The 14,973-nt window shown below is 37.3% G+C and overlaps 1 protein-coding gene across 1 annotated transcript in view; it reads left to right on the forward strand.

Annotated features, from left to right (window-relative positions):
* LOC104159774 (pleckstrin homology domain-containing family A member 7-like) overlaps positions 1 to 14,598 on the forward strand; it is a gene marked incomplete at its 3' end in the record, with an annotated part of 64,479 nt that extends 49,881 nt beyond the window's left edge. The window contains exons 4-8 of the mRNA XM_009697769.1: positions 982 to 1,086; positions 2,846 to 2,918; positions 4,116 to 4,216; positions 11,938 to 12,116; positions 14,113 to 14,598. Coding sequence (XP_009696071.1) covers positions 982 to 1,086; positions 2,846 to 2,918; positions 4,116 to 4,216; positions 11,938 to 12,116; positions 14,113 to 14,598 — 944 coding nt within the window. The remainder of the gene's footprint in view (positions 1 to 981; positions 1,087 to 2,845; positions 2,919 to 4,115; positions 4,217 to 11,937; positions 12,117 to 14,112) is intronic.
* Positions 14,599 to 14,973: the final 375 nt, after the last annotated feature.

The raw sequence follows: 14,973 nt of genomic DNA on the forward strand, positions 1-14,973 counted from the left end.
AGTATGCTGAGATATTTTTATGATATCATACTTTGTATATGACAAATGTGCTCATTTCCAGAGCTGCTGTTTGTCTGCGGCTGTCAGAGCATCAGTACCCTGACCAGCTGAGAGCAGAGATTCAAACAAAGGAGAGACATTGTAGGGGGCAGACAGAAAGTGAACCTGGACAGCTATTTCCTTGGAAAAGCTGGGAGCAACTGTAAGGGTGGTTTGTGCACCTTAGGTTCCTAAAGAAATTGCAGTAGCTAACTGTGCTGAGATTGGAAAAGAACAGGCAGATTATTCATGCAGAGATTCTCGCTGTCTTTTTCACAGACTGATAGGCTTTCTTTGTTTGTTTTTGAAATAGTTTTGCCCATGTGAGTCAGAACTGAGGTTGCAGTAAAACACAAACCATTACCTAGTCCTTATGATTGCCTCTTACTGCTGGCTAGGTCTCTTCCTTAGCAGCGTGACTCTGTCTTTTGTTTACAGGGTCAAAGTCCAAGCATTTTATTAAGCTATCAGTGTTGTTTGAATTTAAACAAGAAAGAAAACCAAAACCAACCAAACACCTCCCCCCCTCCGGCCCCCAACAACAAAGAGCAAGAATAGGATTCATGTGCGCAAAGTCCTGTGCATGTAAGAGACTTGTACCATGTTACAGAGAGAGACTTGCAGCTCTTGTAGTGCACTCAAAAATACTTCCCAAGCACGCTAAAACTCCAGCAGTTCTGACTTTCTGACTTGAGTCACCAGTGCTGCTGCTGCTGTTCAGCTGGGAGTGGGAAGACTGTCCTGGCACTGGTATGTTTACAAAAGTGGAAGATTGGCTTTGCTATGTTGTAAATATCATTGTCTATTTACTTGCCCTTGAAAATGCTATAAATACTTTGTTACTGTGTAACGAAGTATGAATTATTGCAGTGAGGTTATTTGTAATGTGAAATGAATCCAAGTACAGTTTAAAAACCACTACTACATTATACTTCTTTACAGGTTGTGAAGGCTGGAAACAAAGTTCATAGCTTTGGAAAGAGGGAACAAGCTATCAGGAGGAATCCCAATGTTCCTGTTATAGTAAGAGGCTGGCTGCACAAACAGGTATGCTTGTAATCATCTGTTTATGTTTCATATCCTTCAATACAGTCATCAAGTAAATGTTAAGTGCCTTCCAAGTAACTGAACAAACAGAAGCTCGAATGTTGGGCAGTGTTGTGTACTCCCACAAGCTCCTGTAATGAGGGACTTGTGCTCAGCAAGTATGAAAACCAAGTTTTAGTGCAGGTTTGATTCAGAAGTGGAAATAATGATAAATGGACATCACAATCATGGTTAAATGGTGAGGCTATAACTTTGTTGTGTAAATCTGGTTATTTTCCCTGTTTTATCCTGCTAGTTTGCTGCCATGCTGATCTTGGTCTCCCTCAGCACACACTATAAGCCCAAGGCTGGCTGTGAAGACCATATTTCATCTGCTTATGCCCTTTTAGCCTGATCAAAGGCTTAATTCCAATCCATATACCTTTTATTCTCCAGAAGCAGGAGGGAGAAAATGAAGGGAGACAGGGACCTGTTCACCACACATTGCTTTCACCAAGACCAGTGTCCAAGCAAAGGCTAGATTATAGAATTTCATCCAACAAACAGAATTTTACAGCTGCTGCATCTTGAACTCTTAAGCGGACAGAAGCACATCCTTGAGTGGAAAATGTAAATAAAGCTGTTTGTTGTATGAGAATACTTCCCTTTTTCTAATTTGGCAGTCAGTGTCCATCAGATTATCACCAGACATCCGGCAGCTAGGTTTGGGGATGAGTAGGAGAAGGCTGAAATCTAAGGCTTACCATTATGATTCTACATACATGGGAGAGTGAAATTGCTGACAGCCATCTGCTTCCTCCTGCATGGAGAGCTGTATTCTGCTATCAACTCTCTTGACATCCGCTACCCAAGTCCATTAGTTTTCAGGACAGAATCAGAACTCTGACACAGTATGTGCTGACAGATTTGTAGCATGAAAAAGGAAAGGGAAGTAAGTCCTTGCATACTTTAATATGGCTGCAGAAAGAAGGAGGGAAATAGTATATACAATATTGCTCTAGCTTTTTCCTTCTGTCCCCTTACCTCTACTTGCAGGCACTTAAAGCCTGAAGATGCTTTCTATGCTGCTGTTCTCATCAAAGCCTACCTCAGCTGAATAAGTTGTACTTGCTTAGGTTGCAGTCTGGCAATTTTAGAAGTTTCTAAAATTAATTTCACTGTAAATATTACTCATTTTGACAAGGTGGTATATATTATATAGAGAGATATATAGATCTCCACAGGCATATTATATTATACGTCATTAAAATTTGTACATTATGCACCCTGTTGTATTTCCTAAGGAATATTTTATTAAATTACATTTTAAGCATGAGTAACATATGGGAGATTCACTGTGGAATTATAGGGGATCATGGTCTGAAATGTGAGGTCATACTTCACAGCTGTGTAGTGATTTTCATCTACAGGCAGTCCTTGTTGGAGTTTGTGCCATCCACATGCATACTTTGTTTCTTTATTGCAGATAAATGTGTCTAGATAAAATATGCATTGGTTGTGTATAAGGTTAATCTGAATGCTGTTTGGGATGAGAGTTTAATTACTTAATGAAAATTAGCAGTTTGAATATTTTACCCTGATTATTTTATAGCTGAATGTTTTGCCTCTTATCTTTCTTGATACGTAATATTTTGCTAAAATATAAACCACTTGTTTTTGCAATTAATACCATATTCAGGTAAACTTCTGGTGAACTACTCACTGATACAGCTGTTAACTTGCCTTAAATGAAAACTGCATCACATTTCTTGCATTTCAGGATAGCTCTGGAATGCGATTATGGAAAAGACGGTGGTTTGTGCTTGCTGATTATTGTTTGTTTTACTACAAAGGTGAGTAGCTCCTTTGTGTTAGTCTGTAACAGTTCACCTGTTCAAATCTCACTGCAAGTGTAAACTAACTGAACTCTTCAGATATAGTTAGGTATTCTGAGAAGATGCATAGTGAAACAATTACTTATCCATATGTCTTTAATGTGCAGCAAATTTCAGGCCAGAGTTGGGGAACAGGGGGGTGCTGTACGATCTTTTGTCACATAACTTATCTTTGATATATGCCAAGGTTTACATTGCAAAACATTTGGCAGCAATAGCCCTTTAAGATTTATTCCATCTCCAGTCTACATTATGTTATCTACTTGCTTGCACTTGGACAGCTGATTTTTTGAGAACACACGGTCTCCAGATCAGGGCATTGATTCAGCTTTAATCCAAGGGACAATGTAAGAGTGAGAACGTCTGAATCGAGTACTTCTACCAAAAAAGGTTAGAAATGGTCTTAGGCTGAACTAGGAATAATGGTATTACATAAGGTTATTTTGAAGTTTTGAATATTGTGTAGCATGCTACCATTTTTGGAAAGCATTACAGAATATGAGACTTGAATTCATATTTCTGAGTGCTGCGTTTCTCCTGCTGATCACTTTAGAGTCAGCAGTAATAGAGGTTTCCTAATTAGAGCAATTAGCCTAGATGTAGAATGCTAAATGGAAGGTCCATCATGTTATGCAGCCTGTCAAAGTTCATTTGTCACAGTAAGCTTTATTCTCGAAGTGTATTCTTCTGTCTGAACCTAAAAAATCAACCCACCCCTAAAAAAACTGAACAAAAACCCAAACTGATTTTTTTAAAAAAAAATTCAGTCTTTTTTCTTTAAAAGTAAAACATTTTTTCTCCATGTGTGGTTAGTGTTGAGTCACAAGAAATTTCAGGTCAGAAGGGACTTCAGGAAGTGTCTAGTCCAGCCGCCTGGTTGGTGAAAGCAGGGTCAGGAAAGAAGTCAGCCCAGGTTGCTCAGGGCTTAATCTAGTCAGGCCTTGGAAACCTCCAAGAATGGAGATGGCACAACATCCCTAGTCAGCCTGTTCCGCTGCTGCTCTGTCCTCACGGAGAAAATTCTTTTCCTTATATCCAGTCTGAACCTCTCTTCTTTCTACTTAATGCCTGCTGTCTGTGTGTCCATGAAGAAGAATGTTTTGTTACCCTAACGAAAAGTGCAGTGAATGAGATTGCAATTTTTTTGTTCAACAGACAGCAGAGAAGAGTCTGTTCTGGGTAGCATACCACTGCCTAGTTACGTAATATCTCCAGTTGGACCTGAAGATCGCATAAATCGCAAGTTTTCTTTTAAGGTACAGTTACAAAGCTTATTAGCTAATCATATTTTAAAATATTTATTTGCACTAGAAAAGCTGCTGTTGTAAACAGAAACATCATGTGCTTTCCTGTTTTATTTATTTATTTTTTAAAGTTGACGGATTTATTGACTGCCTGTTCAAATGTGACATAGCACTTTTTTGTTGCTTATGAATTGACATTCATATGTCTGTTACTATGTAAGTGTCTTTAGAGCTTAATAATGTGTCAGTGAGTAAAAATCATGTTTCTAAAATAAAAAATTAGTATTGATAAGTTGTTCCAGTACTGTTTACAAATTGAAAGAAAAGATGTCTTTTTTTCTTGATCTCATAGTGGACTGATGGTCGTTTGGTTTTGGTTTTGTTGTGTGTTTTCTAAAAATAAAATAATCAGCTCAGTTCTCAGTTAGAAAATGACAACACTCTAGCTTTTAATGTTTAATTTCCTTATATCTAGGGGAAAAAGAGTAACCAATTTTTTTTCTCCTTTTTTGGGGGGAGTTGTCCTGAGTGACATGGACTTTTTTAAAAAAAAAATACTCTTGTTTGATATAGTTTGAGGTGGGTTTTGTGTTCTGGGTTTTTTTTGTTTGGTTGTTTGGTTTTTTTTAAAAGAAAGTTTAATTGTATAATTTACAGTTCTAGTCTCTGTTATAAAAAACTACGAAAACGAAATAAAACATACATTCCTTCTTGACAGTGGAAAAACCTGACTCCAATTCATTGTCTGAGCTGCAGCACTAAGGCAGAGTTTAGAAACTTCAGTGTATGTTGCAGATTTAAATTCTACCGATACTTGGAGCAGAACCTGTTCTTCTATCAATCAAATGAGCTATGCACTTTTAAAAAAAAATAGAAATCAGGTTTTGATCAGGTATACTTTAGGAGATCTAGAAGGAAACTTTCTGTTTAAAAGTTTTCTATACTGAAATTACGAAGAACGTCTGCTCGGCTTGGACTTTCTCTTGCATTTTGATTTTTGGGGTGTTTTAAAATTATAGACCACCTTTTATTACTTTTGGTTCTATTTTTCAAGTGTATAATGGTTTGAAATTTATTAAACAAATATTAACTTGGGAAATGTGTTTAAAAAAGAGCCAGTGCACTTTGTGGAAATGTTTATTGTACTTTTTCAAATGCATTGAACATGAGATAGCAGGACAAGCTACAAAGGAACCTTTGTTTAAGTAAAACATTCCACTCCAATGTTTAATGAGTGTAATTCATAAAGCTCTCTCTTGTAGAGCCTTCTCCTAGGAAGAAGCATGTAGTGAAAGAGGAGGACCCAATGTACTTCTAGGCTTCTACTTCTCTTGATTAACTCTTAGTGCAGACTGGGGAAGAAGATAAAGAAAGTAGTGATAGTATCTAGTTGCTTTATAGTTTTAAAAAAGAAATTCTGCTTTTTATTTTATTGAAAACGTGTTTGTAAATGTAAATTGAATGTATATTAGAATTCTTAACCAGTTTAACATTATCAGTGATAAGGGGGAAAAAACCCCTCTGTGGGTGTATGTATATACCCACACACACAATGTAGTTTCCAAGCAGTATGTGCTATAGGCGAGCTTTCAAGTCACCACTGCCAAGTTGTACCTCTCCTTTTCTGTGGAGTAGAATCCATGGTGTGAACATGGTTTAACATTTTCAGAAGCAAACAGGCTTCCTCTGTTCCTTTTAAGATATCATACCTATATGAGCTCTACCAAGGCTTTAAACTGAGTCTTTTTCTGAAAATCAGCATGAGCCAGTAACCGGAGACTTTCAAAATAGGATTGTTACTAAAAAGTTGATATAGAAATAGGAAGTTGATAGCAAAAGAAACTTTATGCTAGAAATCGATGTAAAAAACCTACGGCATACATTTCATGTATTAGTTTGTTGGGCCATCTTAATTCTGCTTTAGGTGTTTGATGATTGACTGCAGGCTTGATGCTGCAGTTTCATTTTATTTAGAACAAACTCCTAGGGCAGTAGGAGGATTTTTGTAAGATTCCTGTCACATGGACCCCATCCAACACTGATGTTCAATGGTCACGGAGTCAGCTGTGGGCATACAGCGGCAGGAGCACGGCTGTACTGGCATTCCGTCACTCACCAGCCATTACCTTTATCTAATCTCTTCAGTACACTTCGATATCCAGAGCGTAGACGGACATTCTGTCTCACGACGTAGTGCAGCCAGAAATAGAAGGCACAAGCAGATTAAGCCCAAAATAAAGATAAGACTTTTTCGCATTTAAGTCCTGAATGAGTGGGAGAATGTGCCATGTCACTTTTTACATTAGGCCTGTCATTTATTCAGATTGTTGTAAATCCTCTGTTACTATAGAGGTATTGGCTCCCATTTGAAGTGGCTGTTTTAAGTAACAATGAGTTTTTGAGGCTAGGGAAGCAGTCAAACTGTGAAGAATTTCTACATTTTGGTTTGTAAAACTAAAGGAAAGAAATTTACTTAGCAAATACATGGATGCTTCTTGCATATGATTCAGTTAGAAGGAGGTTTGTAAAATACGTGCTCACTAGGATATATCTTAAATCCTGCTAACTGTAAAAATGTACACTCTAGGAGTTCTCAAAGTTCTTTTCCTTTCATCATCTCCTGAGGCCCAGCTTTAAGCTTTTGTGTCTCTTTGGATGTTTAACAATTACAGGCCTGCAGAACTGTGTACAGGCTGTTCAAATGCAATCAAAAACCTACTTTGAAGTGTAGCAGTATATATGTTAAATTGTTTTGTTTAGAAACTCAGCTTTTAAGTATTTATCCTGACGATTTGTTCACATTGCCCCAAGCAAAGTGCTGTGACTAGCTGTAAGCTACTGTCATTTCACTGAGTCAGTCGCAGCTCAGAAGGCCAACCGCATCCTGGGCTACATCGAGAGAAGTGTGGCCAGCAGGTCGAGGGAGGTAATTCTGCCCCTCTACTCCACTCTGGTGAGTCCTCACCTGGAGTATTGCATCCAGCTCTGGAGCCCTCAGCACAGGAGAGACATGGACCTGTTGGAGAGGGTCCAGAGCAGGGCAATGAAAATGATCCGAGGGCTGGAGCACCTCTCCTGTGAAGATAGGCTGAGAGAGTTGGGGTTGTTCAGCCTGGAGAAGAGAAGGCTTCGAGGTGATCTCATTGCGGCCTTCCAATACCTGAAGGGGGCCTACATGAGAGATGGGGACACACTTTTTAGCAGGGTCTGCTGTGACAGGACAAGGGGTAATGGTTTTAAACTAAAAGAGGGTAGATTTAGACTTGACATAAGGAAAAAATTCTTTATGATGAGTGTGGTGAAGCACTGGAACAGGTTGCCCAGAGAGGTGGTGGAAGCTCCATCCCTGGAGGCATTCAAGGTCAGGCTGGATGGGGCTCTGAGCAACCTTATCTAGTTGGACATGTCCCTGCTCACTGCAGGGGGGTTGCACTAGATGACCTCTGAGGGTCCCTTCCAGCCCAAATGATTCTATGATTAAGCTGTGTGACAGCCTTTTAGAACTCAGGATCTTTACTGCATATTTAGTTCAGTAGCTAACATCTTTAAGCTATTTAATTAATCTAATTGCTATATTTTTTCATACAGTAATTTTTTGCTGATACAAATCCAATGTGAAAAAGTTTGCTGAACATTAACATAGAGCTGGAAATACTCCCTGTGATTAATAGAGAAGTGACTACTTTTTAGTAATACAACAATTTTAAACATTAATATTATCAGTTTATGAAGATTTATGTCATCACAGTCCCTTTAGAAGCTTCATTGTCCTCTGTCATGAAAACTGTTTTTAGTTGGTCTTATATGTGTTAAAATATATGAGAGAATACTGGAAGTAAACTCATATAAATAAGTCTGACAGTAATACAAATTGAGAAACTTGGAAAGCCTACCAACGTTTGCGAACATTTGAACAAAACTTCATGCAAGGACAATGTATGCAAGTATACGTTTGTATTTTGGTGCGTATCTTGCTACCAAATAAAGTCAATGAAGGATGCCCTGATATTCCTGTAAGAGCTGAGAAGTAACATTGGAGATACAAATTACTCCTTTTTATTTTGATGCTACTTTTCACAGATAATTTTTTCACAGATACACCCTTTCAGTGTGAGGGCTCAATCATTACTTCCAGAAGATGCTAGTGCAGCTTGTTTTTAAACATCTCTTCGTTATTGATACTCTGTAGACTTACTAATGGAAGCATCTGTTCATTGCTTAGACCTGCTGGGACCAGGGCAAACTGCTTGGATGTTTCTTCAATCTCACTAGTTTTCCTAAAAAAAATTGAACATAGTTTGTTCCTTTATGTTCTCTGGATCACTGTTCCTTCCTTAGGCTCCCATATTGCTTATAAAACTTTTCTGGGTCTAGGGAGCCAGGTGAAGAAGTGCCAAGGGCTATAAATTTGAGAGGTGCCATTTTAGAATTTGAAAGAAGGAAGATTCTAGCTTCTGGAAGTCCTGAAAAAGCTCGATACTATTTGAGGGTGAAAGATGAGTTGGATTGTACTGTGCTCTTGTTGTGTTTATAGTGAAGAATCAGAGTATTATTTCAGTTTTTGCTCATAAAAGGTTCATAAATATCAAACTTTGGGAGAAGGGAGAATTTCCTGTATGTTATAGCTTATTGAGAGGACTAACTTTGAAAGATGACAATTATTAGAAAACTGTTTCTGTCCTCATCCCTCATCATTCATTCCCATCCTATGAACTGTGACTTCTTCTGTCCTATGAATTTTCAATTATTGGAGGTGGACATAACAGCTGTAGGCATTAGTTGCTTTTAATATAGTCTTTCGTTAAGTATTTTATTTGGAAACATGAATCTTTTCCTGATTTTAACTTGTTTAACTTTTTGTCCTTGTCTTGTGCTATTGATATGCTCTTGGGGTTTACTGTCCATTTCTCCTTCTGTGCATTATGGGAGAGAGGCTGCTTTTCTTCTCAATCTATCCACATTAAGGCATCTGAATGCATGAATAGGTACCAATATTATTTTTTCCCTGTTGTGTATATGGTGTACATGTGCGCATGTGCTGCGTTTTAGGCTTTTTAGTATGCTGTAGTCATCCTAATAGCTATTGCTTTAAAAAAACCCAAAACAAAACAAAACCACAACCCGCTAGCTTCTGTGTCTGCTGGCAGAGACAGCTATAGGACATTGGTACAAAGTGGCTTTCTTGCATATAAAACACGCTACTAATAAATAACTGAAATATATTTGAATTTTTCTTTAACCAGTTTTATATATTATGAACTACAGAATGTCAACGTCATGTTTGATAATAACACACCATCTCCATTATCCCTTCTGAAGCTGTGAATGTTTATGGCTGTGATAGCTTCAGTCTCTCAAGGGAGAATGGTGCAACATACTTTGCATTTTTATACCGTTTTCACCTACAGCCTCTTAAGCAATGATTTCAGCTGTGTTCATCGTGCACCGCTGAAAGAAAACCTGAAAGGCAAATGGGTTATGTTGATCAGGACGTACAGGTCGATTACGACAGATGCCTATTAAATCCATTTATTGATGTGCAGTCTTTGCAGTTAGTCACCCAAGGTTGTGGGGTTTTTCTGCAACTATATAACCAGTGAATGGTAGGGTCCTACTGTGTCATCTGCAGTGTGGGCAGATGCAGTCTGCTTTTCTGCAGCAGTCGCTTCACTGCTGAATTCTAGCATCTTCTTCTATGGGCACCACATGGTCTGTGAAGGAACCTTGTAGTCATAAGGTCTAGCGTTAAAATCACTGTTTTCCTTTACATCTGGAGCTGCCAGTTTTTGGTCTCTTCTTACACGGGATGCTAACCATGAATTGCGATGAATTAAATGCTTCTGAATCATATTTGTTTTGACCATTTGTAATGCTCTCAAAATGGCAAAAGAAAAAAAATAAAGACCCTAATAACAACAAAGAAAACCCAAACCCAAAGAACTCAGCCAGGCAAACATGAAAAAAATCCTTTGGTTCCTAAATACAGAATTGATCAGAGCTACTGCTTCATGCTACTGTTTCCCTGAGTTAGGGTAGGTAGCTAATGGTGGGAAGGGAGAAGAAACCACCTTGTACTCCTTTAACGGCCAATGCTGTTGGCAAGCCGAGACTCTTTCGAGCAGGAGAGAGTCCTGAACTTCTCTGTGTAACCCTTTTCTCCTCCTCCTCCTCCTCCTTTTTCTAGCTGGCTGTTCTGCTGCAGTCTCAGCCTTTCCAGGCCGGGTGTGATGGCAGGCCAGGGGCTGAGCCCTGCAGAGACTGTATTACCACAGTTTTCAAAACAGAGGCTTCCTTGCTTGAGGCACAGAAGGGAAAGACCACTTTTCACCCATTTATAAGAACAGGCTGCAATAGAAAGGGTGTAAATTTTCCACAAAACTTAAAGCACTGTAATAGCAAGACAATATTTTGCTCCTTGGAGTTGTTGATACGAATCTCTATTATGGTAATTTGAGAAATTCAGGGTAAACAACTGAAATTGTAACATTTAGGGAGGGCTGCACCAGATTAAATAGCCTGGGTTCTGTCAAAACTATTGCTGTGTTTCTGAAGCCATCTGTGATTGTAGAGGTTTTTTTAAAAATTTGGAATAATGAGGAGGAGAGGATTTCCTCAAAATAAAAAGACCAGTCATTTAGGGAAGATTTGTGAAATACATTTAACCTTTAAAAGAAGATGTAGCCAGATTAAAAAGTTGAGATATTTTTTTCCTTTTAAACACTCCTGTCTCAGCAGTATTTCATGCCATTACCTTTTGGATGTGATAGCAGGTTTAGTTTTATAAAAAGCAGTTTAAATTACTAATTTTCTTTTAGTATCATTACAAGAGCTTCAAACCAAGTATACTGTCTCCAGTTTTTTGGAAAGTAAGGAGATGAATCTCTCCCTACTAATCTGAAGCACATCCATAAAGTAACTTTGAGGAAATCTAGTCAAGTGTTTCAGGACTAATATGACTTAGTAATGTCTGCACTATCACTTATACAAATGTAGATGAGATTTGATTAAATTCAACTAGCCTAGAGTTACAAAGACATTCCATATTGAAGATGTTTGAATAATGAATATATTTGTACAGGAATTTCCAAATACCTCTAGTTTGCAGTAGAATTTCATGGAGTATTTTGGTGTCAATATTTTCTGTGCTGTGATAATTCCATCAATATTACTAACTTTATCGGTAAGTCTTGTGATATTGCAGCTAATATAGAGGTTCAAGTGCATGCTTTAACCAAAAGATCTTAACATGCATTATAATCAGTTCTTAAAAAAGCAGTTTAATGGCTTGAATTGTAAGATTTTGTCTGTGTTTTGTCTCAATAAATTGCTTTATTAAATGATCTGGGAAAATTGGCTTGCTTATGCATGTCTCAGTGAGAATTTCTTTAATTTGTTTTGTATGGTGTATGAAATGTATCAGTTAAGAGAAAATGAAAAACTGAAATTTCCTACTATAAAAACCAGAAGTGCTGCACTTTTAGCTTATTATTCAGAGAAAGAGGTAGAGGAATTTCAGTAAAAATCAGAGTGCCATTTGAGTTTGCTGCACTATAGCCTGTTGTGGCAGTGTAATAATTTTACCCAAAATTCAAGAAACAGTCAAAGAATATGGAAAGTTTTTTGTTTAAAAGATAGCAGGAAAAGCTACAGTAAATTTTCCGGGGGTGGGGGGGAATGAAAGGGCTATCTGAGTTTTATTTCTTTCTTTTTTTTTTTTTTTCCCCCCCTTGCAGGCTGTTCATACAGGTATGCGGGCATATATTTATAATAAGAATTCTGTTATTGGCTCTCAGGCAGAGCATTCAGGGATGCGGACTTACTACTTCAGTGCAGATACCCAAGAGGATATGAATGGCTGGATCCGGGCTATGAATCAAGCTGCTCTTATGCAAACACGCTCTTCACTGAAGAGGCAAGTTCAATACAGAAATTGTTAACTTTAAAAAAAAAAAAAAAAAATCTTTTTTATATATCAAAATCAGATTGGTGGTGATTTCTGAAAGTTATATTTGTAAAGGTGTGCATGAAACTCATTCCTATTTTAAAGTAATTATTTTAAATTTACATTCTGTTGCAAATTAATTAACTAACAATAGTTAAGAAAACCTGGTGTTTAGTGCCCACACTTAGTGACATGGATTAATTTCTGTATATATATAATTTTTTAGTGAATTTTAGTTTAAAAGTTACAGGTTTTGTGAGCAAATTCATACACCTGCAACAACCAGTTGGCAGCCTTGAGGAGAGATAAGTAAAAGGGAAAAGACAGAAGAGTAACAAGTTGTTTCAAATGAGTGTTTAGAACTAGGATTAAAATGCTGTTAAGAGGAAAAGAAAAAGATGGGTAAATCATAAGTGCGTAGAGTTATGGATATTAACTAATTTATGCAGGTATTAACTGCTTTTTTATTTAACTTCAGCCTTTAGTACTTGTAAAAGTTTTGCTTTGTTTTGTTTTTTTTCCCCTCTGTGTAGGAAAAAGCACTGTTATAAAAGGAGAATGTCCTTTGTCCCGTTGTTCTTAATTAGTGCTAGAGGCAAACAAATTCAACTGTGTCTTCATGTCCTTCCAGTTTTTCCCTTTCCTTAAAATTGATGTAGCCTTCTTGATGTTTTGACTTTGGAATATGATTCTTTCCTTACAACTCTTTGTGAAAGAAGACTCTATACTGTGAGACAACCCTGCTTTTAACCATTGGGGCTGTGAGGATTAAAATGTCATGGGGCAGTTTCTCAGAGTATCTCGCGCTACTGCTTGCTTTTTGCAAATCAAATGTAAGCAAAGGATCAACATCTCTTCCAGAGCTTTGCATCCTATATGATTTTGTGTTAAGACTTTCTGGATTTAATTTAAATTTCAAATAACACGTATCTTGTTACCTGTTTTTAATTTATCTTCTTTATAAGGATAGGAATAATTGAAAGAAAAATTGAGGCGGTCTGGCACATTAGGCCTATTGATGCACTGTCCTTCCTCCTAGTTGGCTATTCATTTTGAGACACTAAGTTGACTGAGAACAGTTGTTTTACGGTGCTTACTCAGAATTTCACCTTCCATAAAGCTATAAAGAAGCTGAATTTAGTTTCAGAGAAAATGAGATGCTACTCCAAGATCAATGACACTCCATTGAATTATAAGAGGAAAAAAATGTTGTCAAGAAGCTTATCGCTATCAGGAGATGAAGAAAATTGCAAATAAAGTACATTATGTGTCAAAAGCAACATAAAACTTTTAGGATCCTTAGACATTTTATAGTGTGCTGTAAGTTTAACATCATGATTTCTGGTATGGAATTTTTTAAATATTTAGGCAATAAGGTAAATAAGAAAACTAGTGTGCATTGCAGAATGTATTAGGAGCAATGGAGATTATTTTTCTGAATTTTTTTTTTTTTTTGCAGGAATAGCCTCCAGGTTAGAAATTCCATGGGCAGTGATAGTACTGACTCAAATGTGGATATTGTTCCATCCTTTTGGCCAAAAATTACTAGTCCCTAAGTCATCTACAAAGATAGAAAAGACTTTTTTTGCTTTGCAATGGACAGTTGGCGGCTTGGTTTTGTTTTTTTGGCTTTCAGTGTTTCCTAGGATAGGAAGACTTTCTTTTTTGCAGTTTTTTGTACATAATATTACACAAGTTGAACACTTCTTTCATGCAATATGAGTATTTTCAGTCATTTTTACAGATGCGTATAAATGATTTCTGCTTCCTTGGTGGCACTCTAAAGGTAACTTTTGTCTAACTGGGGTAACAACTGAATTTTGCGGAGCATATCTATCTTAACGTGTCAAATTATCACAGCCTGGAGAAGGTGCTTTTGTGGGTATCCTTTCTAAAATAGTAACAAGACCACATCAACTTTTCACAATTAAGCAATGTTCATTACTGACAAGTATTTTCTTTTCAGAGAAACTGAAAAAGTGGATCAGCAAGCTGTTCCCCAAGTCAATCATGTGGATGCCTGTAAAGAGTGTGTGAAAGCAGAGATTACAGATACAAAAGAAAGTTATCAAAAATCAGCTGAAATGCTTGGATATGATAAGCGTGAAGAGATTAGAAGAGAAAAAGAGGAGGAGGAGCGCTATATCCACAGAAAAGAAACTCTGGATACTAAGAAGGGAAAGGCTAAGCATGCGTTAACAGAAGCTGATTCATTATTTCCAGACTTAACAAATGCATCATGGACCCAAGTAGCTCAGCCTCAGCCAGCTGAGAAGAATGGAACGCTTCCTAGTTCATTAAGTATGAGTGCGGGCCTAGTCGAGCAGAATGGTACCAGCTCATATAAAAGAGGGTTTGTTCCGAGGACAAATCCAGATAAACAGATTCAAAGAAAAAGTAACATGGCTCAAGTGGAGCACTGGGTAAAAGTCCAAAAAGGAGATACAAAAAGGTTAGTAATAGGCCCATCTTTAAATAGACTGCCAAATGGCATTTTCTTAAATTAAAGGAAAATATATGTTAGCAGTATGTTTAGTGCAAATCAGAATGATATTTTACAGAGACAATATGTAAGAAAACTTTCTTTCTCCACCAGTGCAGAATGGTATTTTTCAGGTGTTTATCTCATAGGAAAGTCAGTATGGGATTGGGTAATCAAATCCCTTTAATAGTGTCACTGTATTGCAAATAGAAAAAGTGAGATTAGAGTGCTGGGGTTCTTTTACTGTTTTTAATCACTGTGGATGCTTAATACTTCTTAAAATTTGCTACAATTGAAGAACCAGAAAGTGAAGTTTAGCCCTCAGCTACCTCTTGTTATCAAACA

This window comes from Cariama cristata, unplaced genomic scaffold (genome assembly GCF_000690535.1).
Source record: "Cariama cristata isolate BGI_N322 unplaced genomic scaffold, ASM69053v1 scaffold10033, whole genome shotgun sequence".
Classification (NCBI taxonomy): domain Eukaryota; kingdom Metazoa; phylum Chordata; class Aves; order Cariamiformes; family Cariamidae; genus Cariama; species Cariama cristata.